The sequence below is a fragment of the Leuresthes tenuis genome, unplaced genomic scaffold (assembly GCF_036924035.1).
Source record: "Leuresthes tenuis unplaced genomic scaffold, fLeuTen1.0.hap1 SCAF_24, whole genome shotgun sequence".
Taxonomy (NCBI): Eukaryota; Metazoa; Chordata; class Actinopteri; order Atheriniformes; family Atherinopsidae; genus Leuresthes; species Leuresthes tenuis.
Genome location: NW_027325378.1, coordinates 22,329,921 through 22,356,063, shown reverse-complemented (window position 1 = coordinate 22,356,063; position 26,143 = coordinate 22,329,921). Strand labels below are relative to the sequence as shown.

Here is a 26,143-nt window from a genome sequence, read left to right as displayed (position 1 = left end):
ACTCGGGTGAAGAGAGGGGCGGAGCTGTCAACTGATCACCACCTGGTGGTGAGTTGGCTCCGCTGGTGGGGGAGGATGACGATCAGACCTGGCAGGCCCAAACGTATTGTGAGGGTCTGCTGGGAGCGTTTGTCAGAATCCCCCGTCAGAAGGAGCTTTAACTCCCACCTCCGGCAGAGCTTCAACCATATCCCGGGGGAGGTGGGGGACATTGAGTCCGAATGGACCATGTTCCGTGACTCCATTGCCGAGCCAGCTGATCGGAGTTGTGGCCGTAAGGTGGTCGGTGCCTGTCGTGGCGGCAACCCTCGAACCTGCTGGTGGACACCAGTGGTGAGGGAGGCCGTCAAGCTGAAGAAGGAGTCCTATCGGGCCTTTTTGGCCAGTGGGACCCTGGAAGCAGCTGATAGGTACCGACAGGCCAGACGGGCCGCGGTTTCGGCGGTTGCTGAGGCAAAAACTCGGGCCTGGGAGGAGTTCGGTGAGACCATGGAGAACGATTTCCGGACGGCCTCGAAGAAATTCTGGTCCACCATCCGGCGTCTCAGGGGGGGAAGCGGCTCACAGTCAACACTGTTTACAGTGGGGACGGGGCTTTGCTGACCTCAACTAGGGATGTTGAGTCGGTGGGGGGAGTACTTCGAGGAACTCCTCAATCCTACCAACACGTGCTCGGAAGAGGCAGAGTCGGAGAGCTCGGACACGGGGCCTCCCATTTCTGGGGCTGAGGTTGCCGAGGTGGTCAAAAAGCTCCTCGGTGGCAAGGCCCCGGGGGTGGATGAGGTCCGTCCTGAGTTTCTCAAGGCTCTGGATGTTGTAGGGCTGTCTTGGCTGACACGCCTCTGCAGCATCGCGTGGACATCGGGGACAGTGCCTCTGGACTGGCAGATTGGGGTGGTGGTCCCCCTCTTTAAAAAGGGGGACCGGAGGGTGTGTTCCAACTATAGGGGTATCACACTCCTCAGCCTCCCCGGTAAGGTCTATTCGGGGGTATTGGAGAGGAAGATCCGTCGGATAATCGAGCCCCGGATTCAGGAGATGCAGTGTGGCTTTCGTCCTGGCCGTGGAACAGTGGACCAGCTCTATACCCTCGGCAGGATCCTGGAGGGTGCATGGGAGTTCGCCCAACCAGTCTACATGTGTTTTGTGGACTTGGAGAAAGCGTTCGACCGTGTCCCTTGTGGAGTCCTGTGGGGGGTGCTCCGGGAATATGGAGTGCCGGACCCCTTGATAGGGGCCGTTCTGTATGACCAGTGCCAGAGTTTGGTCCGCATTGCCGGCAGTAAGTCGGATACGTTTCCGGTGAGAGTTGGACTCCGTCAGGGCTGCCCTTTGTCACCGATTCTGTTCCTAACTTTTATGGACAGAATTTCTAGGCGGAGCCAGGGGGTTGAGGGTGTCCGACTTGGCGACCTCAGAATCGGGTCTCTACTTTTTGCAGATGATGTGGTTCTGTTAGCGTCGTCAGGCCGTGACCTTCAGCTCTCACTGGAGCGATTCGCAGCCGAGTGTGAAGTGGCTGGGATGAGAATCAGCACCTCCAAATCCGAGACTATGGTTCTCAGCCGGAAAAGGGTGGAATGCTCTCTCCGGGTCGGGAATGAGATCCTTCCCCAAGTGGAGGAGTTCAAGTATCTCGGGGTCTTGTTCACGAGTGAGGGACGAATGGAGCGGGAGATTGACGGGCGGATCGGTGCGGCGTCTGCAGTGTTGCGGGCTCTGCACAGACCCGTCGTTGTGAAGAAGGAGCTGAGCCAGAAGGCGAAGCTCTCTATTTACTGGTCAATCTACGTTCCCATCCTCACCTATGGTCACGAGTTGTGGGTAGTGACCGAAAGAACAAGATCGCGAATACAAGCGGCCGAAATGGGTTTCCTCCGCAGGGTGTCTGGGCTCTCCCTTAGAGATAGGGTGAGAAGCTCAGTCATCCGGGAGGGGCTCAGAGTAGAACCGCTGCTCCTCCGCATTGAGAGGAGTCAGATGAGGTGGCTCGGGCATCTGGTTAGGATGCCCCCTGGGCGCCTCCCTGGGGAGGTGTTCCGGGCACGTCCCACTGGGAGGAGACCCCAGGGGAGACCCAGGACACGTTGGAGAGACTATGTCTCTCGGCTGGCCTGGGAACGCCTCGGGGTCCCCCCGGAAGAGCTGGAGGAAGTGGCCGGGGACAGGGACGTCTGGGTTTCTCTGCTCAAGCTGCTGCCCCCGCGACCCGACCCCCGGATAAGCGGCAGATGATGATGATGATGATGATGATGTTTTAAACATTTCAGTGATTTTTTCATACATTTGTTGCTCATCTTTGATCAAAGCCTTTCTTGGATACGCTTTTGTAAATGGCAAATGGACTGTACTATAGTGCAACAAAAAAAATAATAATCAAAGAACTTACAAAACCTGACTAAAACAGAGGAACCTGAACCTGAACCTGAACCTGAACCTGAACCTGAACCTGAACCTGAACCTGAACCTGAACCTGAACCTGAACCTGAACCTGAACCTGAACCTGAACCTGAACCTGAACCTGAACCACTATGGAGCACAAACCATGGGTGAAACAATAGCAAGGATCTGGCAAAGACAGTGAGCTTAAATACTGAGGAGAAGTGATTAGTGAATGGTAGCAGCTGAGCTGACTGGACACAGGTTAAATGAGTGAAACTAATGAACATGACATAGAAGCTGCGGTAACTATAAGTGAGAAAATTAAACAGGAATTAACAAAACTGATTTAAGACAAGACTAATAACAAGAACAACTGATAAAAACAAATGACACAAACAAAACAAAAAAGAAAAAACTATAGACTAGAATACAAAATGAAGAAAACCTGATAACAAACCAATAACACAAATCAAAGTGAAACAATGAATCCACAAACCCAAGATACTCATACCCCAACAGTCTTCTTGACCACACAAAGTACTTGAACACTACATGCCACATTCATCCATTCATGTCTTAGTCCTGAGTCATCCATGCATTCACGCACATTCATACAAGTATGATGAACATATCCGTAGGCAACATGAGGTTCAGTGTCTTGCCCAATGATGCTTCAAAGTGTGGCCTGGGGAAGCCAGAAGTTGAACCACTGACTTTCTGATTGGTAGGTGCCTACTCCCCCTCCTGAGCTACAGCCACCCTGATTTTGTACTTAATCATGATTACTTAATCATTTTGTACTTAATCATGGTGATGATTTAATAATCATAATAATGTTGCCATTATCTGGTTGAAAAAAAATCACACATATTTTCACCTTTTTTTTTCCTTTTTGTCCGATTTGGCATTGTATGATGGATTGAGTTTCTTGAACTGTTGTTGAGACTACTCTACAACCAAAGAAATGTCATTAGTTATCGTTATTGTTAAAAGGTTTGTGTTCACCCTCTGCGTAGCAATTTATATATTATGGTTCTCAGGCTCAAGAGGACCTTTCTCACTACGTTCAACATCAGATCCCAGGAGTATGAAAATTTCTCCTGATCTCTGTCTGCTACACTTGAACTTTCTAAATGTTTTTCATCTAATTTTCATTTGATCTATTTTATCATCTACCTGTTTCAAAAGCATATATTTTATAATAATTCATACTGCAGCAGTATGATTTATCTCTGATGATAAAAAAATCCCCAGAACAATTCAAATGAATTAACTTCAGCTACTCTTGATCAAAGTTGATGTAAATGGACCATACGTACTGTATATGGTGCTTTTCTAGTTTAGCTGACCACTCACTGTCACGATCACATCTGGTTGTTGTTGCTTTGGTTTCTGAGTCTTTGGTGAGGGTTGATCAGGTTTCCTGGGAGCCTGGGAATTACTCCTGCCATCACACCTGCTCCTCATCTGCCTTCATCATGACACCCTTATAGGAGCTGCAGGAGCAGCCACTCTTTGCCGGATTGTCTCACGTCTCAAGTGGTTATTCAGCCGACTCCTGTTTGCATAGCTAGTTTATTTCCAGAACTTATCTTGCCTCCTGTAGAACTGCTCCCGTCGTTCCCTCTCAGTGCCCTGGTTTCCTCATGTCAGGATCGGCCCCTGATGTTGGAGTACTAACGCCAATCTCCTTCACTCACCTGCCTGCTCGCCCTGCCGCCAATTCAGAGCCACTGCTCCACAGCTCCACAGCCAGCACCCTCCCTTCTCTCTCAGATTCCCTTCTGGGTAAGGATAAAACCAACCATCACATCTGGAATATCATTATCAGGACTCCTCCTAACTAGCTCCAGGTGAATACCGCCTCACCTGGATACTCCTGTAAGTTTACAATCACCTCCTCCGTACAATAAACTCTGTCAACCTTAATTCTCTCTGTTTCCAGTGTCTGCTCTTGGGCCCAAGAAACTTTAAGGTGACAAGCAACCTAGCCATGACATTCGCAGCACTACACTAAATGCCACATTCACCCACATAGAATATCTTGGTCTATATACTTGTACAGGCTACACAGTGCCACATTCATACGGTGATGGGCGATGGCAACATGGGCTTCAATGGGCTTCTTGCTCGAGAAGCTAGGGGTCAAACCATTGACCTTCCAATTGGCAGATGACTGCTCTACTGCCCCACTGATGTCAATGTACCTTTGTTATCAAACAAAATAAATGATTTCTTTCTTGTTCATCATTGACTGATTGCTTCCTCCTCACATCAAATTCAAACAGTTCATTTGCCAGTTAAAGCACAAGCTATTAATCTATTCTGACCATGCCACTTTTTTTACTTGATTCATCTTCTGTTTTACATATTTGGATACTTAAACACTTTGTAAATTACCTTGTTTTTTCCTTTTATTCAGGGGTGGAAATCAATGAATGGTGTTCCTTACTCTGATAATATAGTTATGCATACACTAGAATAGATGTCTGGAAAATTTCAACAAAACACAAAGCTTGTACTGTTGAAGTAAGATGTCCTGAGCTTAAAAAAAACCCGCTGCCAACAAAAACTAACAAGCATACAAAATATAACTTGGTCAGTTCATGTAAGCAGTTCCCACATTTTCCCACTTTAAATAATCACCCTGGTTGACAGCCAAGTTTTTCAGCTTAGGAATGTTTAATATTGTTTAACATTTGAACATAAGTAACAAGTTAAAAGGAGTACATTTTACTGAATGTACCTACAGAGCAATATCACTGAGCTGCATTGATCTGAAATGAGATTACACTATAGACCAGATAAACAGAGCAGGAGTACTGGATATAGTACAGGTAGATAAAAGAACCTATGTGAGTTTGTGTGATGCTGTCAGCTTGGCACAATGACACGTCAGTATATCTGGCTAAATATAGCAGGGTTCTTTGGAGATAAAAAAATATTCTTCAAAGTATTTCTTTCATCACATCCATTTCACACCTCAAGTGGCACTTCATAAAATAAAACAATTAAATTAAATAGAGAAAAATAAGAGGTTGTTTATTTTTACTGACATTGTAGGCATAAGGAGGAGTCCAGGATCACACTCAAGGAATGAGTGTAGCTGGAGCGAGTGGTTTGCTGCTGTTTGTTTGAATAAAAACTCCAAATATTCTTTGGGCTGCACTGTATTAAATGTTTACACAATACCACAAATGCTCCAGAGAAATACAAAACCAAATGTTGACGAATGGAGACCATAAACATTTAGAAATGTGATCCTGAAATTATATATTTGCACAGGGAAAAGCACGAGAAATTCTAACTTCAACCCAATTTTCCCTTTTTTTTTTTTTTTTTTTTTCAAAAAGCAGACACAAGTCAACATATATATATAAATCAATCATCTCACACTATGAAAAGTTGGCAAATATGTCAAATAATAAAACAGCACAATAAAACAGTAAAATCAAACAACACAGTTTATTGACAGGCAACATTTTCAGAGGCATCTCAATCAGGAGTCCCAAACTTACTTGCAGCAGTACAGTAGCAGTAATACCAGTTGGCATTTGATTTTACAAGTAGTACAAGTAAATCAAGCAAGAGTCCACTCTCCCTGTTTGACTCAGTGTCCAGCAGACCATTATCAAGTCTGATTGTTAACCAACCTATAAAGTGCTTTCAAAAAATAATCTCCTCCTCATAATGATCATCTTCATCTATACAACATGTCAGTTTATCAATCCGGGAAATGTTACGAGTAGGAAAGAAATGAGAGGAATAATTAAAAAGGGTTTATTCAGGCACGAGCAGAGAGCTCTTCTCTTTCGCCTCCCCTGTCCCCTCCCTCCAATACTTTTCTTCTCTTTTCTGATTTATTTTTTTTATTATTTTTTTTTTTCATTTCTTGAAAGGTGTCAGTCTCCCAATGTTGTGCCAGAAGGTGGTTTTGCGCTTGGGCTCAGCCAACATGAAGACCTGCTGCTGGGGCAAAGCAGTGGGAAGGGAGGGGTGTTTCTGTCGCAAGAGGAAGTCGCAGTAAGGTCTGGTCACTGCTGAGAAGGAGAACAACAGATAATAGAACATATCTTTAGTTATGTTTTTCGTGAAATATAAAGTAATAACATAATGACATAAGATATTTGTATTAACAGTAATATAAAAAATTTAATCATCAGTTACTTAGGAAATAGGAAAAAGGAACTAGAAAAAACTGTTCCTACAACACAGCAGTGAGAATGCTGTTGAAGTTGAATTGTGATAGTTGACAATGCTAAAACAGTGGAAAATCTTTCAATTGCTGAAAAACCGATTGCTGAAGTCTTGCTTGAAGGAATTTGAAGCTGAAATAACAGTAGTGGAATACTTTAAACCTATTGGAAGAACAGAAGATTTGAACAAAGGGCCGAAAAAAATTATTTTTTTTTGTTATATTTTATTGTCATATTTCAAAATTGGCTTAAAATTTGAAAAAGCTTACCAATTTAATAATAGCTTGATGTCTTATGAGCCGTTTAAACTTTGAATGGTGTCTCTAGCTGAAAGTATGATGCAGTAGTTAGGTTGGTAAGAGGAGAAAGAGTGGAAATTTGCCTTAAACTTGAATAAAATTTGAATGAAATGTTAAATATTTTAAAAAGTGTAAAGGTTAGAAACACAAATAGTGAATGACATAATCTCCTGAAGGAGCTGAACGTTTTGATACCACAATTGTAGAAATCGGTGAAAGGAGTAGTTAGGTTGAAAAGAGGAGAAAGAGTTGAAATTTGTTCACGTTTTTTAAACCGGTATATTTCAATGGTGGCTTAATATTTGAAAGGACTGCAGGAGTAGTTAAGTGCCGAAAAATGGAGGAATAATAATAATAAAGGGAAACAAGAAAACAATAGTGAGAATGCTTTCCAGCATTGCTTTCAATTTGAAACCAACTGTGAAGTATTATTGACAATACCTTTACAGAAATACACAAAGAGCAACGACAAACTGAGTGGAACCTGAATATTTGTTTCTGCTGAAAGAGCCTATATTATACATTCTGAGGTGGACATATTGCCAAAGGAGTAATAAAACACCAAACAGCCAAACACCCATGTTATACAGAGCAATAAAATTATCTGAAGGGTAGTATCCATCTTGCAATTGTTTGGGTAAGAGACATTCTGCATGTGCGCTAGATGCAAAATGTTAGAGGCGGCTTAGTTGTGTTGTGTTGTGGATAAAAGCTGTCACAGAACCTCACAATTTTGCATCTTAGTCTGCAGTACCTCCTGAAGCTAGGAGAGAGAACAGTCTGTGGCATGGGTGGGTAAAATCCTGAATAATTGTCTTTGCCCTAGACGCACCATTGTTGGACAAAGACCCCAGCAGGATGCAGTGAGACCCCACTGATCCTCTCAGATTGCCTAATCACGCCCCTCAGTGCTTTCCTGTCTGAGGTGCTGCTGGTTAACACATGTTCTATTGTGCTTCTGGAGAGAGTAGTGAGGACTGGTGAGTTGAGATGAGCTTTTCTTCGTCTGCTTTATGTACTAATAAGAATTTCATCAAATTCAAAATTCTACCGTTCCCTAAAGCCCCTAAATGCATACCTTTAGGTTTCCCAGCTGGATGGCTTTTGCAGGCATTAAGCATGGCCTGTTTCTTCTGGACCTCAGTGAGAGTAAAGCCTGCGAAGAAAAAAAAAAGAAAAAAGGAAAAGGTTTGCTTTGAAACATTGTCAACAAAAAAGAATTTTCTCAAGAAAAACTTAGAAACTGACAAAATGATCTAATCTAGATAAGCTAATTCAAAAACCACTGTTTTTTTTTGGGTTTTTTTTGTAGAATTGGAGAAACTGAGTATTTGTGCAGATATTTGTTAGCAAGACTGTGAGTCTGTTTGTATGTAGGTAGGATGTAGAGGATGAACCCTCTAGTTACATGAGATGTCTGGATTTTCCAAATATATTTCAGCAACAGTCAAAACCACAAATGAAGAAGTCCACCAGGACCGTCAAGTCCAGCTAATTATGACTACCAACAGTCTGTATATTTAACGTCAAATATATAAAATTATAATGAAGTGAAATGAATAGTGGAATCTTTTGTCAATTGAAAAGAATACAGGATGATCCTAGTAAAACCAGTGTCAAATCAACTGATTTTACCATGGGATATTTTGTGATTGATTGTATTGCTGATTTCTTCATGGAGAAGGAACTGCGAGTATGAGATAGAGAAGATAGAGACTATGGGTACTCTCAACTATGGGTAATTTATTTGATAATACTTAGGATAAACATTAATCAGAACATACTGATTGACAAGACATGTTATTCTTAAATCCTCCAACTTTAAATATGATGTCATTCAGATGAAGATTCAACCTTTATGACACTAACTTGCAAGTGATCATTTAAAGAAACAACTAAGGACATTGTGAACCTCAAAACTATGCGCTAACGACTCATTTTGAAGTAAACTTATGCACATTCCCGGACTTGAAACAGTCCCAAACTTTGGCTTCCAGCCCTGCACCACACTGTTTTGCTTTACGGTCGCTTGGCAATTTTTTATGCTTTTGATGCCGTTCTTGTGGCCTCCATGTGTATGGATGGACATTATCAGGATTCACACAGAGATTTGTTTTCATGACAGTGGTGTTACATCCCACAACAGGAAAAAAGGCCAAATTCTCTATTGTTCCTTTGATGAAGTAGGCAGATAAACAGTCTGTACTGAGTCTGTACAGTTTAGTTAAAAAAATGTCAACAGTTTAACAGATAAGCAGAATCATGCTTTTAAGTCTGATTTTTGTACAGGAGATAAGCTGTATCGTTGGCAGATTGCCTGCCCCTTATTATGATATTATGTCTTTTTTGTTGCTGCTGAACCTGGTAGACTGTTTCGGTATTAACTGTAGAATGTGAATAGATGTGGTTTGCAGAGAAGGAATTGTTTCAAAGTTGTTTTTAAAGACAATGTCAGTAGACTTTTTGTTTGGCCTAATACATTTTTAAGTGTTTTCTGATTTTACAAACATGCTGTCTGACAAAAAGTCCAAACCTTAAAAAACATGTTTTTCTTTCAGGCACGAACACGATCTGTTTGTATATCTGACCTGTCTCTCGGTCATGGTGGACCTGTCTTCTCTCATCAGCAAAGGCTCGGAGCCAGCGTTGTTTCTGTTCAGGTTTCTTGGTACATAGAAGGTGGACTTCATCACCAGTGAGAGATCGAAGTTTCAGGGCATTCTTCACACTGATGTTAAAATCCTTCTCCTTGCCATCCTCTACATCTATCACCTCCATGTGATCCATGTCCATTCGACCTTTGTAGTACAGCATGTCCCGACGCAAAAGATCCTACAATTATACAAAGTGCAAATTAGACCAACAGTTCTTAAAAAGAGATAGAGAGAACAACACAATACCGTAACAACATGCCTGAATGTCCTTCAGCTAAGTTAATAAAAATAATGCATTCCAAATTTGTTTACAGAGGAAGCAAAAAAAATGTATTATCTTGTAACAACCACACATGATTAAGTCTTGGAAATGCAGTATTATACACACAATGAACAAAGAGTTGTCTTTTGTAGTCACTGTGCTGGATGTAGAGGAAATGGGCAGACCAAGATATCATAGGCACCTTCAAAAGTCTTATTCAGTAAAGGCTGCATCAAGTCAAGCTGTTTATGTGGTACAGAAAGGACCAACTCCATATGAGGCAGATGGACATAATGTTTAAGTTGAGTGGTTATGTCTTGAAGGCATGACACTATTAAATTGGTTGCAGTTCATCAATAGATCATGTTTTAGCATGTTGATATTATGTCTAACAATTAATCAGCCAATAATTAATCAATGTTCTGACAAACCGAGCATGTTTTGAGCTAATACACGGGAGCTATATATTGTGTACCACAAAGTTATTTTGTGACTGGATTACTATTCAGAAAGAATGCACTATTTGTGCTAATTCATTTACATGCTAATTAAATCCTTCACTGTGTGTGCTCTACTCAAGTGCAAAATATAGTTGTGCTTGAAAGTTTTTGGATTTTCCCTTAATCTTCCATAATGCTGTACAAAAATGACCGAAACTTTTTCATAAGTCAATAGACTTAATAGATAAATGATAGCACAACTGATGGTGACTAATGATTATACTAAAATACTACACTTGTTTTTTATTATTGAGGAAAATGTTTTAATGTCAGATCTTATGTGAATGGCAAATGAATATGACCCTCTAGAATTAGCAGCCAACACTAGTAAAATTAAAAGTAAATATAGAGTCAGGTGTTTTCACTCCGTGGGGTGACAGATGTGAGTGAGTTCCTTGTTTTATTTAGAGATCAGTGATCTATTAAAGTTCTTTCTTCACAAAACATGTTTTTCTAGTTGCATCATGGCATTGACAAAGATGATTTCTGATCTGAACTATTGTTGTCTGCATGTGAGAGAGATAGAGCGTGAGACGCAGACAGTAAGACACTTCCCTGGGCAGTCCATCTTCCTCCTAGTCTAAAACACTAATACACACTAATGAATAATTCTATCAAAAGTACAGATGAGAAAGTGCAAAAATTTACCAATTTTTAAGATACTGTGCAACCATATACAGCTAGTAGGGGAACAAAGCATATTTTTTCAGACCACCCAACTGAAAGATGCAGAGAAAAACAAAGCTCCTGTGGGATATGTTAAGGAAGATGTCCTTGGCAGACAAGCAGGTGGTAGCCAACTGACTAGTAACAGTGACGGTAAACAAAGACTTGTGTTGCAATAGATGTGGTCATTGCCACTGAAGTAACATCAGGAAGACAAAATTTGAGATGATTGAGAAGTACTAAAGGGTGGAGGAATGATGGATTATCTACAGCAGAGGTGAAAAGGTGAAATCCATATATATGTATATATATATAAATATTAATTTCCCCCACGGAGATGAATTATTTGATGATGATATATATGATGAAGTAATTTTCTATTCTTCTATTTATACTCTATATACATAAATATATACTGTATATATGTATATAAATATATGTATGTATGTTTGTATGTTCATAGAATATCTGCATCAAGTCTATGATTAAATAAATGGATAACATTAAAGCGATAATTAAGTCAGTACTGCTGTTGAAAATGCTAAATTATGTTTAATTAAGTTCAATTCAGTTTAATTTATAGAACACATCCTTTCATATCAGGAGATCTTGTAAAGTAAGGTTAAAAGTCTTGAATATAATAGAGATAAATTCAGTCTCTTTGAGCATCACTTGGAGACGGTGAGAAAAAAAACTGACACACAGGAATATAAAGGAATATATCTAGCAGAAATTGGGTCATGCAGCAAAACAATGACCCTAAGGTCTTAAGTAATTCAACTAAGGAACAACTGAACAAGATCAAAGTCAATGTTTTGAGAAAACTTTTAAGTCACTCAAAAATAAATTATATCAGATCATTTTCAACATTAACTAATATGTTTGTCCTATTTGTTTAAACGAGGTCTTTAATGTTAAGTCACAACTTTGAGCTTCGGTAAGTTGTAATAAATGATTATATTTTCTTCATTGGATTAAAGATTGACTAGAAAATCAATGTTAATTAACATAAATGTTGCCCACATTTTGATGACATCCAAAGTATAAAGGTGTATAGAATAAAATCAACTCTATCTGAAATAGAGTATTAGGAATTATGAATAAAGAGGATGCTATCAGTTCCAGATTTCTGTTCTCTTATTCTTCTCATAGGGACAATTACACTCGTATATATTTATCATTGTCAATTTATGTAGCATATGCAGTGGAATAATGAGGTACCTTTTTGCAATACACCATCTGATGGTCAAAGAGAAAGAACATTCTCTGTTGACTCTTCGTCTGAGGCTGGGACAGCTTGGTCAACTCGCCTGAAAAGATTAGTTCAGAGCTTCTGCTGAGAACGTCTTCACCCTGAATGAATCAACACAAACACACACACTCAGCTGTTACTTGCTTCTAAGTATTGCTAAATAAGGGGGAATCATTTCAGAATCACATGTCATGTCATACCTCCCAGTCCTCTATTGAACTCTGCCACTGAGCAATCTTGTCAATGTTCTCAAGACGTCGTTTCCTCTCATTGATCAACCTGGCCACATTTTTCATGGCATTTAAGGCTGCCTCAACATCTTTATAATCCCTAAAAATCAGAAAGTGACATACAATAGGTAGTGAGGATAAGACTTAAAGGATAATGTAAAAACTTTCTTGTCGTCAAAAATTTGCATCTGAAGTTAAAAAGTGACACTGTTAACAAGTACTTCTAGAACGCTTTGTGTTTTTTTCCATGCCACAAAACTCCAATCCTGTCCAACAACTCTTTACAACACAAATCCTCACTGAAAGAGACATGTTGAGGCTACAGTATTTTCAGAAAACACTTTTGACCGGTTGACCTGTCTGGAAAATTAATATGCATCAACTAATTAAATATATGGAATTTCTGTCAATTTCTATACGAGGCAAAACATCTTTTCTAAAAATATTGGTGTTTTCAGTACGAAATGTAAGAGAAAAGCCTGGACATTTTTCTAGAAAAATATGCGAAAATGCAGAGTTGCAATCACGTTACAAAAATGTAAGACTGATTTAATGCCATAAACAAGCAGGGAGCAGTTCATTGTGTTTTTCTGTTGTCTTTTGTGTTATATACCTAAACTGTTGGCTGTTTTATTAGTACTCTCTGACAGTAGAACTGCTGAGGAAGCCTTTCACAGTTCTTTCACAGAAAAAAACCAATGTAAATTCTGACATTGCTGTACACAGTTAAAGATGCTTCATTTCTGCTTTCCCAGCTAACCAATAAGAGATATTTAGGCTTTTGTTGGAAAGTGACAAATTATACTTAATAAATGACAACTATATGCACAAAGTAAAAAAGGAGTAAGGTTAAGATATAATGAAGAAAAATCAAGTTTAAAGTCACCTGTGCTGAGGGTTGGTGTATTTGAGGAGTTCAGCCAGCTGCAATGGATACTTGCAGATCTTCTGAACAGGAGTGAGCAGGAAGCCATCCAATGAAATGTCAATCATCTTCTGGAGCAGTCGGCAGGCTTCAAAGAAGAATACATACTTATTGATCTTCATCAGCTTGGACAGCTGGACGCAGGCATTGGGGTGGTTGTTACAATACTCTGAATAGATCTGGAAATCTGTTTGCTGCACATGGAAAATAACAACAAAATGGTTAGTCAAGACAATACTTTGGCTTGATTGTTTCGCCAAATCTAAGTAAGAGTGCACGAGTTTTTAGTTAAATAAATTCTAATAACTGCATTAGAATAGGTGTCACAAAAAGGGCAATGGGACAACTCAGAAGAAATACTTCTAAAGTGAGACAGGCTTCGACTAACTGCCATTTAATATATGCAGTCAAATCAGTCCTATAGCATCATGCTGAAATATCTACAAAACAAACAAATCAGTCTTTGGATCTAAGTTTTTTTATTTATGTCAGTTACTGAGCTTACATGTTCAAGGAAACAACAGCCTATCTCGCTGAGATGGGGCTTTTCCTTGTTGAACTTTTTCTCCAGGCCTTTGAGGAACTTCCTCTGGAATCGGTAGATCTCCTCAATGTTGCCAAAGATCGTGCGAAGCTGCTCTTCAGTGAACATGTCTGTCCTCTTACGGCACTGTTTGATGTAACCCTAAGAGAAAGACAAATAGAATCTTAATGTGCTGTAGAGAGTTTCAACCATTTCTAACATTAAACACTAGATAGTTAAGATAATCCGTTAATGTATTTTCCAATACCTCAATAAATGGTATGTCTACTTTTGATTTACATTATCTGGTTATAGTGCAGTTATGTGAAAAACTAAGTAAACTCTATATTAATTCAAAGGTGTTAGGTATCAGAATATAGAAAAAGATTAATTTGTTTCTCACTGGGTCTCTAAAAATGGTAAATAAAATCTATATGAAGAACAATGCATGATATATTGCTAAGCCAAAGTGCAGAGACAGTTTATGAGGAACTAAGTATAATTGCTTGACTCAATAACCTGTAGAGTTACCTATATCAGCAACAATTTGCAGTAAGCCCAAATCATCACATTTTCACCACTGTGCTTGACAAATGATATGAGGTGTTTCTGCTTATATGCTGTGTTTGGTTTTCAGCAAGCGCATGCACATAGTTCCAGGACATTGTTCTAGAACTCTTCTGGGTTTTTCATAAGTAACTTTGCAAACCTGGGCTGTGCGGCCATGGGTTTTTTATTTGGGAGAGTGACTTTCTCTCAAGAATCCTTACAAATAAGCCAGAAATGTTGTAGGTTTTGTCTGTTTGTTTACTTTTTTCCATTTTACTGTCATGAACTTTAACCACTAACATTCTAACTGCACAGTCTGAGATGCAGCTCTTTTTTTCCATGGTTTGTCACAAGAATAAATGTAATTATCTAATAGGAGGGTCTATGTTAATTCATACTAAAATAAATCAGTTAATTCAAAAGGAAATTCCTAATGAGTGCATGAGTGAGCAAACCTCACCATCGGTTTAGACAGTGTTTGTTAGACAGCAGGTGGCACTATAGTGATATAGTTTGAGTTCTTTTTCTTATGATATCAAATTAATTTAAAGAGTAACGTTCATCTCTCTATTGACAATTAGAAATTTAGTGACAGCTAATCAAAAATATGTCATTTGTGGGTAAGACATGAGTTCAATGGAATTGTCAAGACAAGAAATGACAGCATGCCTTTGCATGACTGAATCCAGACCTCACAAATATCTTTCAGGTGCTTGATGTAGTCTCGCTCCGTGCTCATGATCTCATTGATGACGTTGGTTCTCATCTGTTCTTTGCAAGGTAAACCAGGTCCTAACAATAAGCCGAGACTTGCCCGGTCCTCATCTCCAGCCTGAGCCTCCTCCAGGTGGGCTAGATACTCCTCCATAGGCTCATCTTGGTTCACACGCAACTGAGAATACAGATAACAGTTGAAAACGTTTCTGTTTTTCAGGACCATCTTTTAAAAACTCTTTTGTTATTCTTTCTTTCTAAAAAACATCAGCATGAATCCCAGTTTCAGCATATAATTGCACTTTGTTTACAATTGTGCAGTTGATTTAGTGAAAACAAAGCATTTGAATTACCACAACTTGCAAAAACATTTCTTTGAAATTTCTCAACATAGATCCTTGTGTAAGAATGTAGCACATGAATTTAAAGTCAGGCCTTGATGAAAATGAAAATAAAATGAATATGTACATTTTACTGAACACTGACAGATAAGATAATAAGAATAAGAAGCTGAGGCTTCAAGTAACTGTTTAACGGTTGCAATCATGAATAAAACAATGTAATAAAAGCCAAATGGCTGATAATTTCTATGTACTACCGGTCTGGAAAGAGTGTCTCTCACCCGTACAAAGCTGGCAGGGAACCAGCCCTCACTGTCCATGATGCGGCCCCACCACCACTCCTTGTTAGTGGCATCTACTACTTCGATGACATCTCCAGCCTTAAAGCCAAGCTCCTGGATGTCCATTGTGACATGGTCCCAGAGGGCCTCAGCATAGACCACACTGCCATCGCTGATCAACTGAAGAATATATATATATATATAAATATATATAATACTGTATTAAAAAGTATTCACTAAATACAAAATGGCATTAATAGGTTACTATGGCAGCTTCTGTTTCTCTCAAAGTCAGTGAAGTGAATTCCACAATGATTTCACTTAACTAAGAGGAGCAGCATAAAGAGAAGTAGAAAGCTGGAGAAGGAGAAACAGTGAGCAGGGTGAACTGTCATAGCAAAGAAAACAAGGAGTTGAGAGAGGGTGAAAGACAGAAGAGACTACAAGATGACAGGGTTAGAAGTTGCCCCAGTAATGCAGTAAATTTTCTACATGTATTTTTTACACATGCAGAGTAAAGCATTATGTCTTGCACCTCCCCTGATAACATGAAACAGTTAAAAATAATGCAATGAGCATACAACACTGTCATCAATAAATAAGATTGCTACCTAAAACAATTAAATTTGAGGCATATTTGCTGTAATCACGTTGTCTGAGATTTTCGTGCTAATAGCTTATATTGACCCCATAATTCCATAATGTTATTGCTGGTTTTAAGACACATACGTCTCTCTAACTGTTCTTGTTTGTTTGTTTCCTCGTTTGTCTCAAGAGTCCCACGATTTTGACATAGGCTACCAAGCAGGGCAGTGGGCAGCAGACATTACAGATGTCTGCATGAGAAATCAATGAGAAGCTAAGATGGAAGTAGGCTAAGACAGGAATACATTATCTGGAAGAGGAAGGATGAGAGACAAATGAAGATGAGACAGAAAGAGGGTGAGACCAGTGGGAGAGTGAACCAGTGCTGATGATGAAGACACTGCAGTGATCATATTTCTCTTACACACTGCCAGTTTCACCGCAACATGGCCCAAAGCTCTACAATAGCTTCCAGGATGCTGTTCTGTCCCTGTTTTCTGCAGACACAACACAAATTCTGGTGGACCCATCAGCTCTCACGCCTTTTTTTCAGAAACTCATCTCCTCCATTGCTAGAAGAGAAAGTGTAAATGTATCGCACTACACCTCTCGAGGCTTGTTAAAGTCAGTGTTTTATTTTTCACCCTGTGATCTAACTCTCTGTTACACTGATCCTTTATAGCGATGAGGGATACAGACAATATGACTGTTGCTAAGCAACACATTCACACGATCTTGTCTCTTTGATGCCTTACCATCCGTATTCTACTTTGACTACATTACAACACAATCCTCTTTTTAGATATTATCACACTAAACATCTGCATACAGCTTTTTAAAAAAATGTTTAGCATTATGTCACTGTTCACAGAGCTCCAGTAGTAATGACTATACATGTGCGCGTGCGCACACACACGCACAGTTGCTGCACTGTCACCTATCCTTATTATCCTACCATAAATTGCTGTATGAGGTATAAACAGGTTCTTTCTGGGTCAGACAAGTGCATTTTTTTAGGTACTTTAGGTACTTTGGTTGATTATTTTAGCTAAATCAAAAATGTATTAAAGCCTGGCTGCCCTAATCACCTGAAGGCTCCTGTTGAAGAAGCTTGTTTGAGGGAGTCAAATATCAGATTTGGAAAAGCTGGTTTAATTTACATCTTATTCTTATAACTGACACGATCAAAAAAGTGTGTATGTGTTTGAGTCTGAGACATACTACAAGTAAGTACTAAGTAAAGTTGTTGCTCTGCAGCCACTTACAATGAAAAATAATGTGTGTACATATTGTAAACTCTGAAGCTGCAGTCAGCAGTTTAGTAATAATTTTCATGCAGACAAACTGTGAAGTAATATTCAAATTTCTTGCCATCTTCTGAATCTGTATTACATTACTTATTTTCCTTTTACCCCTACCAAGCTGGATGGTGGGATATTTCCCACTGAATGTCTGGTGTAAAGAATGGATTCAGCAGCAAAAAAATAAATATATACATACATAATTTGAGTGTAAAGGATTATATCAAATAAACTGATAACAACCCCTGCTCAAAACTAATTTTAATATGTGTGATTAATCTCCATAAATGCGTGTGCAGGTAATGAATTTATTTCAGGTTGCTTGATGGTGAAGTTTCCCTTTAACAAACGTATCTGTTATTATTTCTTATCTGTTATCTACACTGTTATGTGTCCTTCAAATTGACTTACTTAATTTTACAGACTAAAATTTGTTATATATCAGAAGACATCTCTACAAAAATTACTGAGTACAAATTCAGATATAATTAATTTGTTTTACAACCCAGGAGTAGAGAGAACATGTTCAGTCATCGTCATAATTACATTTGTTTCTCCATGAAGGATATTGTGACACTGACACTGAAGCACCTTCCTTCAGTGCTGTACCCTGAGATATCAGTAATATCAACGTGAACAACTTGAACATTCGTATTTAGTAAAGCAGCAAATGTTTAAGTATGAGTACACAATACTCTAAATCATAGCGTCTACTGTTTGCAAGCTGCAACTTGATATTTTTAGAGTAATTTACAGTCTGATAAAATAAGCAGGTCATACAAAAACAAAAATCAAACCTATATACTCTATTCAAAGTGCCAAATAGTGTTTCATTCAATTCAATTCAGTTTTATTCATAAAACATGTCATATGTCATCTGAGAACACTTTACAAAGTAAGGTTCAGATTTTGTGATATTATAGAGAGAAACGCAACAATTCCCTTTGAGCAGCACTTGGATACCGAGAGCAGAAAACACGGGGAGAAACCTTGGGGAAAATCAAGCTCTGGTAGGGTTGTCATCTCTCTGAATCAGTTAGTTTGAAGAAACAGCAAAAGAGAGAGCAGCAAAAGGGTCACACATGTTCAGAGCACAATAAGTCATGGTTACCTAAGAGCTGAGAACATGTAACAAAGTTAGCACAGCTTGTTATGTCACCTGAAAGCCTTCTGTTTTACAACAGTTGCTTAAAAAAGCTTGATTCATCCAAACATATTTCCAGAAACGACTTTCTTCTGTGGATTTTCAACATGTGTTGCTTGTTGCTTACTCAACAAAAATCTTATTCTGCATGTACATTTGTCTTCTGCAGCAGAGCTCCATTATTAAAAAAAATTTTTTTTTTCTTTCACTGACACTTGATTAGAGCATTAAAAGATTTAATTAATAGTAAGCTATAATACAGTCACTCACAATGTGCTCAACCAAATGGAAGAGCAAGGCATTAAAGGGTTCAACCAAAACTCCTTAAGAATGTTACTAAAGGCTTACAGACTTTTTTTTTTACATTTTCCATTCATTCTTATCCAGCACCTAGAACTTAACATGTGGATGTGATTAGTTTTTAATGGGTTTGAGACATTTCAAATACATACAGTAGAATAACACAATCTTCATCCCTCATGCAGCAAATCAACTCCTTCCTTGTAAAGGGGCAGAGACAAAAACCTCAAAGCCTGGACAACTAATGACTGATGGTCACCACATTTGACTTATTTCTGACAACACATATGAACACATGTCATCCATTCTGACGTTAAATGATCTTCCCATTCCTCCCAGTTGTACCTGTGTTCTCCTGCTGCCATATTGGAAACCCATCGATCTGAGCTGCCTGGTCATTAATAGGGCAGTTCTTCTTGAGTCTCAGTGTATCTGGTCTCCTCTTCCATCTAGAAGCAAGTGTCTGCATATGTGCATCTCCATTTGTATATGTGTATGAGAGTATTAGTCTCTGTGAGCACTCTACTGGAAGGCCAGCAGGAACATGAGCACAACGTTGATGATGATGAGCAGCATCATGATGAGGAACACCACTACCTTCTGGGTCTCTGGGGGTAGGTTACAGCGCAGCACGGTGTTGAAGAATCCCATCCTCTGCCTGCTCCACCTTCCAGAGCCATTGCCGCGAGCCATCAGTCCCCTCGCCTCTTCCTCCACCTCAGCACCACCACCCCTACCCCGTCGCCTTTCCCTGAGTGCTGAGCCTCCACACCACACCACGTCACCTCGTCCTCTTCCTCGACTATCTTCGTCGCTGTCCTCTAGCGCTGCTCTCCACCTCTGCTCAGCTCCGGTGGTCACCTCCCCTGCTTCTCCTGCCACTTTGCCGATGCACAGCGTTGCCCCGGCCTGCCAAAGGAGGCTCGGTGCCTATCTATGTGAGTGAGAGTGAATCAGTGAAGCTATTGTGTGTGCTGAGCACTCCCCCTCTCCTTGACTCCCTTCCTTCTCTTTGTGGCACAGGCACCTCCCCTCTCTTTCTTCTTTCTAATTGCAACCAGTTTAGAATATCTTTTCCTTTTGGCTCTTCTGTCACCCTCCCTTTTGGTCAGGATATCAGGACGATAGCTGGTGGAGGGGATGATGCATCTCTCCGGTACACCATCATGCCTTCTCCTTTTTTTTCGGCCCCTTCTTGTTATCTATCTGTCCGCTTGTTTTCCAGTATGTTTTCCGATCACTCTAGCCTACAAACATTCTGTTTTTTTTACTCAATAAGCCAATCGGACATTTGTTCACCCTCTGCTTTTTTCTTTTTCTCTCTATTACAATACCTTCTATCTTCGATAAGAGCTCTTTCTAAAATGGTGCTCTGCCTTGAATCGTGCTACCTCATCCATCCATCTAACAACCAGAATCACCCTCTTTTCTTTTTTTTTCCCTGTTCCTTTTCTTCCTTTTTTGTGTGCCCACCCTTACATAGCTGGCAGCCAATCAGAATGCAAAGTGTGTCAGCATATCCTGGATACCAGAGTAGTTGAGGCAAGGCCATAGCAACCCCAGGGAGCCAGACACGTAGAATGAGGGTGGGGGGTGGGGGCTAAGAGGGATACAGAGGAGTCCATGCAGAATAGAGTAGCAATTTCAAGGGAAATAGCATCTGCGTGTTTGTGTGAGCCATGTGCTGGAGTATAATCTTGAATGTTGTATTAATGTTACATATGTAATTACATATAGTGTAGTATTATATTATACTCCATTTGTTCTCACTAAAAATTATTTATAAAAAATTTTCAAACTAGCTTACAAATTGGGCACTGTTGTGCTGGTACTAATCAGCATGAGTGATTGTTAGTAATAACATTATTCGATCTTGAAATGAAAATAATTAGATGCGACTTGAATTAATCTAATTCTTTTAGGTTCAAGATATATCATAAAACATACACCCAGACAGTATGTTTGCTAATAAGTATCATTGCTATTGTTTGGGGTCTTCCAATGAAATGTGGTGATAATAACAGATAATAGCAGCATGTCTGAAAGTAAGGAAGATTTTCAGAACATGTTTTGCAGAAAATGGGGCATGTAGTAAATCAAATAAAAGAAACAGACAAATTATTTTGTTTGTAATGAAAAACTTATATAGCCATTAATATTTCACGTGCCTTCTCAGGTTTGTTCTCATGTTTTCCACAATCATGGTCAGGTTTTTCTTTTGTCATAGTTAAGTTTTTGTGTTCTGGCTCAGCCGCTTTTGTGCTGTTTCTTTTAAATAAATCAAGTTTTACTTTTGAAATTTACCTCCACCACGCCACGCACCTCCACCCATCCAACTTGACAATGCCTCCATCCAACAAACTAGAGGACTTACATTTTTCTGGATTTCCAATGACAGATGCAGAAAGCCCAGCAGACTCTTCACAAAAATTGTAAGTTGTTCGTGGTCAATACTTCTTACAGTTGAAAGTTTAAATAAAATGTACTAAATCACCTTATCAGTTGACTATAGATCTTGGGATCAAACTCAGAATTTTCCAAAATGAGAAAAGGCCAGTAAGGCCTTTAAAATTCATAAATTGGAATTGGTCGCAAAAATTGCTGTGTAATGCTAGTTTTATTCTTATACGTCTATAATGCTGTCCATTTTTCTATTATTTTTTTTATTTGAAAAATAATTAACATCAAGTCATTTAAAATCAAAATGTAAACTAGATACTGTTTTAAGGGGACTTGAGCAGTGACTGTGGATTTTCAGGCACATGTAAGAGTCATGACCATATTTGTAGCCCCTGGGTGGGAAAACCTAGCACAAAAACATTGATAATACACCACCGCTGCTTGTAAAGCTCAGTGCATTAAGTGTTTGGCAATAAGTAAAGAAACTTTTTAACAGACATATCCTCTATCAGTGTGATACTCGGACAGTCCGTCTGTCCAGTCTGTTTCTATAAACTACATTCAAGCAATGGAATTGATTGTTTACAGACACTACTTATCACTGAGTCTCAGATTGTCGTATACAATGTATTATGTATCCTATACTTTAGTACAAATGTTCCCTCTCAGAATCTTTTAGTTTCCCTTTATGACCTCATCATCATGGAAAAGTTTTAATGAAGGATTTCTCAAAACCATGTTTTAGTGAATTTGCTTGAAGCAACTGACCTGGTAAAATCAGTGAGCCGTTGATTTCCTCACCTCTCTTTGGACCTGACCTCAATATCCAGGATGACTCACCATTACAAACTGATTATCTCAGTTTACCACTTTACCCACTGTACTTCATGTAGTATTTTCTCAGACTTATACCCGTTACCTTTTTTGATAGCGTCATGAGAATGTCCAAAGATAGCTTAAAGTCAAAATAGATGGACATCACCATTAATGTGTTCCATCATCTGCAAGAGGTTCACCACAGCTGTCTTTAGTAACTGTTTGCTTGGATCTGTCTGCCTTGCGTTGTATTTTCAGGAGATGAAAGGGAGGCATAGTTGGAGTATACTGAAAATTGCAGAATTTAAATAACGAAGAATCTGTCACCGTTCAAATATTTATTAAGCTAAATGTACAACAGTGATCCACATGATGGCAGTAAAGCTCTGACTCTATTCAGTTTATCTGATATGCAGGAAAAAATAGGAAACTAGGCGATAAAAGCTGGTTGCATAAATATTTCCACCGACTGACTGTCAATTTGTCACCACCTGGTAATTTAGTGCAACAGAGACTGCAAAAAGATGGGAGAGAGGAGGAGTAAAATATCATGACCTTGTTTGATTTCATACCCGATTCCAAAGACGAATTATTATTAACAGCATTATTCATTTTTGGGAGCCAAAGGATTTTTTTTATTTATTTATTTTTTTTATTTTAATATACCCAAAGCAGATTCTGGAAGCTTCCATTAAGATGCCCTTTCTCAAATGATAACAACACATGTAGTAGATCAACTGGTGTCACACTGTGCATTATGAATCTTCAGTGAGGTGCTGTGCATGAATCCATTTTGTAAATTGCATCTTACTGAAGCTGTGCAACAGCACACTTCAGAGTCTGTATCCATGATGATCAAAGAACCCATGCTTGAACCCATTTTTTTCCATGCTTGGTTGATAGTAAATCACGTGCCCCACTTGCAGTTGGAGAAAAAATTGGAGACTGTTATACAAAATGGAAGAAAAAGTTTCTTCCATTTTGTATAACGCTACCAAATGACAGTGCTGACTCTCTTTTTCTGTAGAGCCTCTGCATTGATTTTCATTTTAAACTCATGGAAACAATTCTGACTAATAGTTATCCAAAAATGGTCAGAACTTTGAGCATTTTAAAAAAAGGTAGTTCAGCAAAAGTTATTTCAAAATACTAGTTGCTATGTAAAGACTTCATAATCTAAACATTTCATATAAGGTATCAAATCTTAACATTATCAGTCTTAGAGGCTGTAGTACTCAATTTAATATTAAAAATCTCAATGGAGGGGTACGGTTTAAAAAGCAAGTGTTGGAAATTAAAGAAGACAAACCAAGAAGAAGATTAAAAACTTAGCATAGCTGCCTTTATCGCATTTCTTTGTACTATGTAGTATCTAACCATAACTGTGGAGAATGTCCATAATTTTATGAGACTAATGTTCATTTGTAAATTAACTACCTCATTGATAGCTAGCTGCTCCCCTCCGCCTCCTCCAGGATGCCCAAACCGATGTCCAGAACTGCGAAACTCTTCATATAGAAGATCCTCTTCACTGCCCAGCTCGTCACCAAGACCTGCCTTCTCTGATGCCCCATCAGGAAGAACCACGGCTAAGATGGGAAAGAAAAGGGGTGGGAGGAGAGACACACCGACAACAGAAAGTCTGATTATATGACTTACAAATTGCAGTGGTTTTGTCATCCAACCTATAACTGTTGGTGCTGAACAAGTTAATATTCTTAACTGAGCAAATCAATTAAAGAGCATAAAGGATTTCAGACCAAAACCTTTCTTGCTCATAAGAAACAAAAGACCAACAACCATGGACATTCCCACTCCTATGGTCAATCTGAAATCACCTATCAACCTGACATGAATGTTTTGGACTGTGGGAGGAAGCCAGAGAACTAACACATCCACAGGGAAACACACTCCATATGGGACATGCCAGCCAAGCCAGGAACTTTCTTGCTGTGAGAAAAGTTCTCAATGCTAACCACCCTTCAGCAGCTATATGGAGGCAGTCATATGTAAATATTGTCAATATTCTATGGACTAAACGATGATAGATAAATATTTTCACATGAATTGAAAATAACTGATTCCCAACTGTGACATTTTTTGTACTGTCATTCGCAGGCTGGTGTGATAATATTCTGTGATAAAGACACAGACACCTTGCAGTTCAGCTATGGATTGTGGCAGAAGCTCCTGTGGCTGCATGTTTGCATAACAAAAACAGAGCACACTGCCATCTTTCAAATGCATTAACATTATCTGACAAGCGCCTACAGTCAGACAAGCCATCAATTTCTTGGATCTGTGTCAGAGGAGTTTACTTAGGGTTAATGTGATGAACATAATTATGTTTTGAGGTCATACCCATCTTATTTCTACCACCAACTTACATTAAATCATCATCATGCATAGTACTACAAAAATGTACTAGCAATGTAGTTTTTGTACACGTCTCTGAAACTATCAGTCATTTATCTGTCAGTGAGGGTGACTGATGTCTGATAATATGATGATAGAGATCAATTGCCATGTTCCTCAAAATGAGGCCAAATATGGGATAAAATGTCCTCTATCAGCAGCTTCAGTCCATAATAATGAGGTTATCTCTCTTTGTTCTCATTACAGAAAAACTCTTTAAAGTGTCTGAATTCACAGTTAGTGGCTACCTGGCTGATGAGCTAAAAATACTCATGCTGTCACATTCATCATAGGCATCAAACTCTCCTGCCTTGCCAACAGCTGTTTCCATGGAGGAAGTATCTGTGGTGACAAATCACTGTCTCAAAACAGAGAGAGCTATAATGCAAGACTACTAAAAGACCAATGGCCTTTATGCAAAAGATGCTCTGAAAGACTAAACAAGGACAAGATGCTATCCTTTACAAATAATGTCTGTCATATCACATCATCCATATGTAAATCCATAAAGGATTATCTTAAATATCATAACTGCATAATATCACACCACCATTGCAACGATGATCAGGACTGAGAAAATTACAGGTGTTGCCCTGATGAGGGCAGTGTAGGACATCCTGATGGGTGATGATGTAGAGATATGGAATATTTTCAGGTATTCACTGGCCTTCATTTGTGACCAGAGGGATTCAGCAGTTCCATTTTCAGAAACATAAAGGGGGTCCTAAACAGTTATGGCAACATCAAAATCAACCCCTAAAGAGTTATTAATGAGGTCATAACGAGGCAGATGAAATGCTCTGAAAAATGAAAAACAAACATTTTTGTATATACTGTAAATTAAAAACACACACAAAAGAAGCTCTCTAGCATGACTAGATTTACCTGTTAGGGGGCCCAGGACAACAATGTGCTGGTCAGCCATCAATTGAAACAAAGCCAGCTTTTTATAGAAGTGAACATCACTCGCACACACATAAGTGCATGAGAAAGAAAGGATAACAATTACATATCTTTGCCAATGCAGCTGATTTACAGAAGAGTCTGCAAGATCACCAACACAGACATTTTAAAAAGGTACACTTTTTCTGCTTTTTTTACTCTAAGATGGTAAAACTTACAAAACAACATCGAGTAGGGTATAGGGTGATTAGAAAAGTTTGTGAAACTTTAACTATGTGCTTCTGACTCCCGTCAAAATGACAAATCATTTCAAAATGTTAACATTCCCAGTTTCGAGTCTGGGAATTTTATCATGCAAATTCCCAGACTGGAAACTGCCCTAGTGCGTACGGTGGGTTGAAATAACACAGTTCATAAATTTGGTTTCCAGACACACTGTTTTGTGCGTCTTTTGTCTTTATGATTGTGTGACATTTTTGTGGGCTTTTGATGGTATCTATGTGGC

General features: G+C 39.2%; 1 protein-coding gene across 4 annotated transcripts in view; it reads right to left on the bottom strand.

The window, feature by feature from the left end:
- Nucleotides 1-5,045: 5,045 nt before the first annotated feature.
- arhgef4 (Rho guanine nucleotide exchange factor (GEF) 4) overlaps nt 5,046-26,143 on the bottom strand; it is a 79,918-nt gene continuing 58,820 nt past the window's right edge. For 2 of the 4 annotated variants that reach the window (XM_072378123.1, XM_072378125.1), the window contains 10 exons: nt 23,758-23,909; nt 15,775-15,954; nt 15,130-15,330; nt 13,872-14,051; nt 13,328-13,560; nt 12,412-12,541; nt 12,181-12,312; nt 9,466-9,709; nt 7,956-8,033; nt 5,046-6,422 (listed from right to left, as the gene is read on the bottom strand). In XM_072378123.1, coding sequence (XP_072234224.1) covers nt 6,268-6,422; nt 7,956-8,033; nt 9,466-9,709; nt 12,181-12,312; nt 12,412-12,541; nt 13,328-13,560; nt 13,872-14,051; nt 15,130-15,330; nt 15,775-15,954; nt 23,758-23,909 — 1,685 coding nt within the window. In that variant the 3' untranslated portion in view covers nt 5,046-6,267. Of the gene's footprint in view, nt 6,423-7,955; nt 8,034-9,465; nt 9,710-12,180; nt 12,313-12,411; nt 12,542-13,327; nt 13,561-13,871; nt 14,052-15,129; nt 15,331-15,774; nt 15,955-19,449; nt 20,988-23,757; nt 23,910-26,143 lie in introns of those variants that run through there. The other 2 variants (XM_072378124.1, XM_072378126.1) reach the window with 2 other exon arrangements.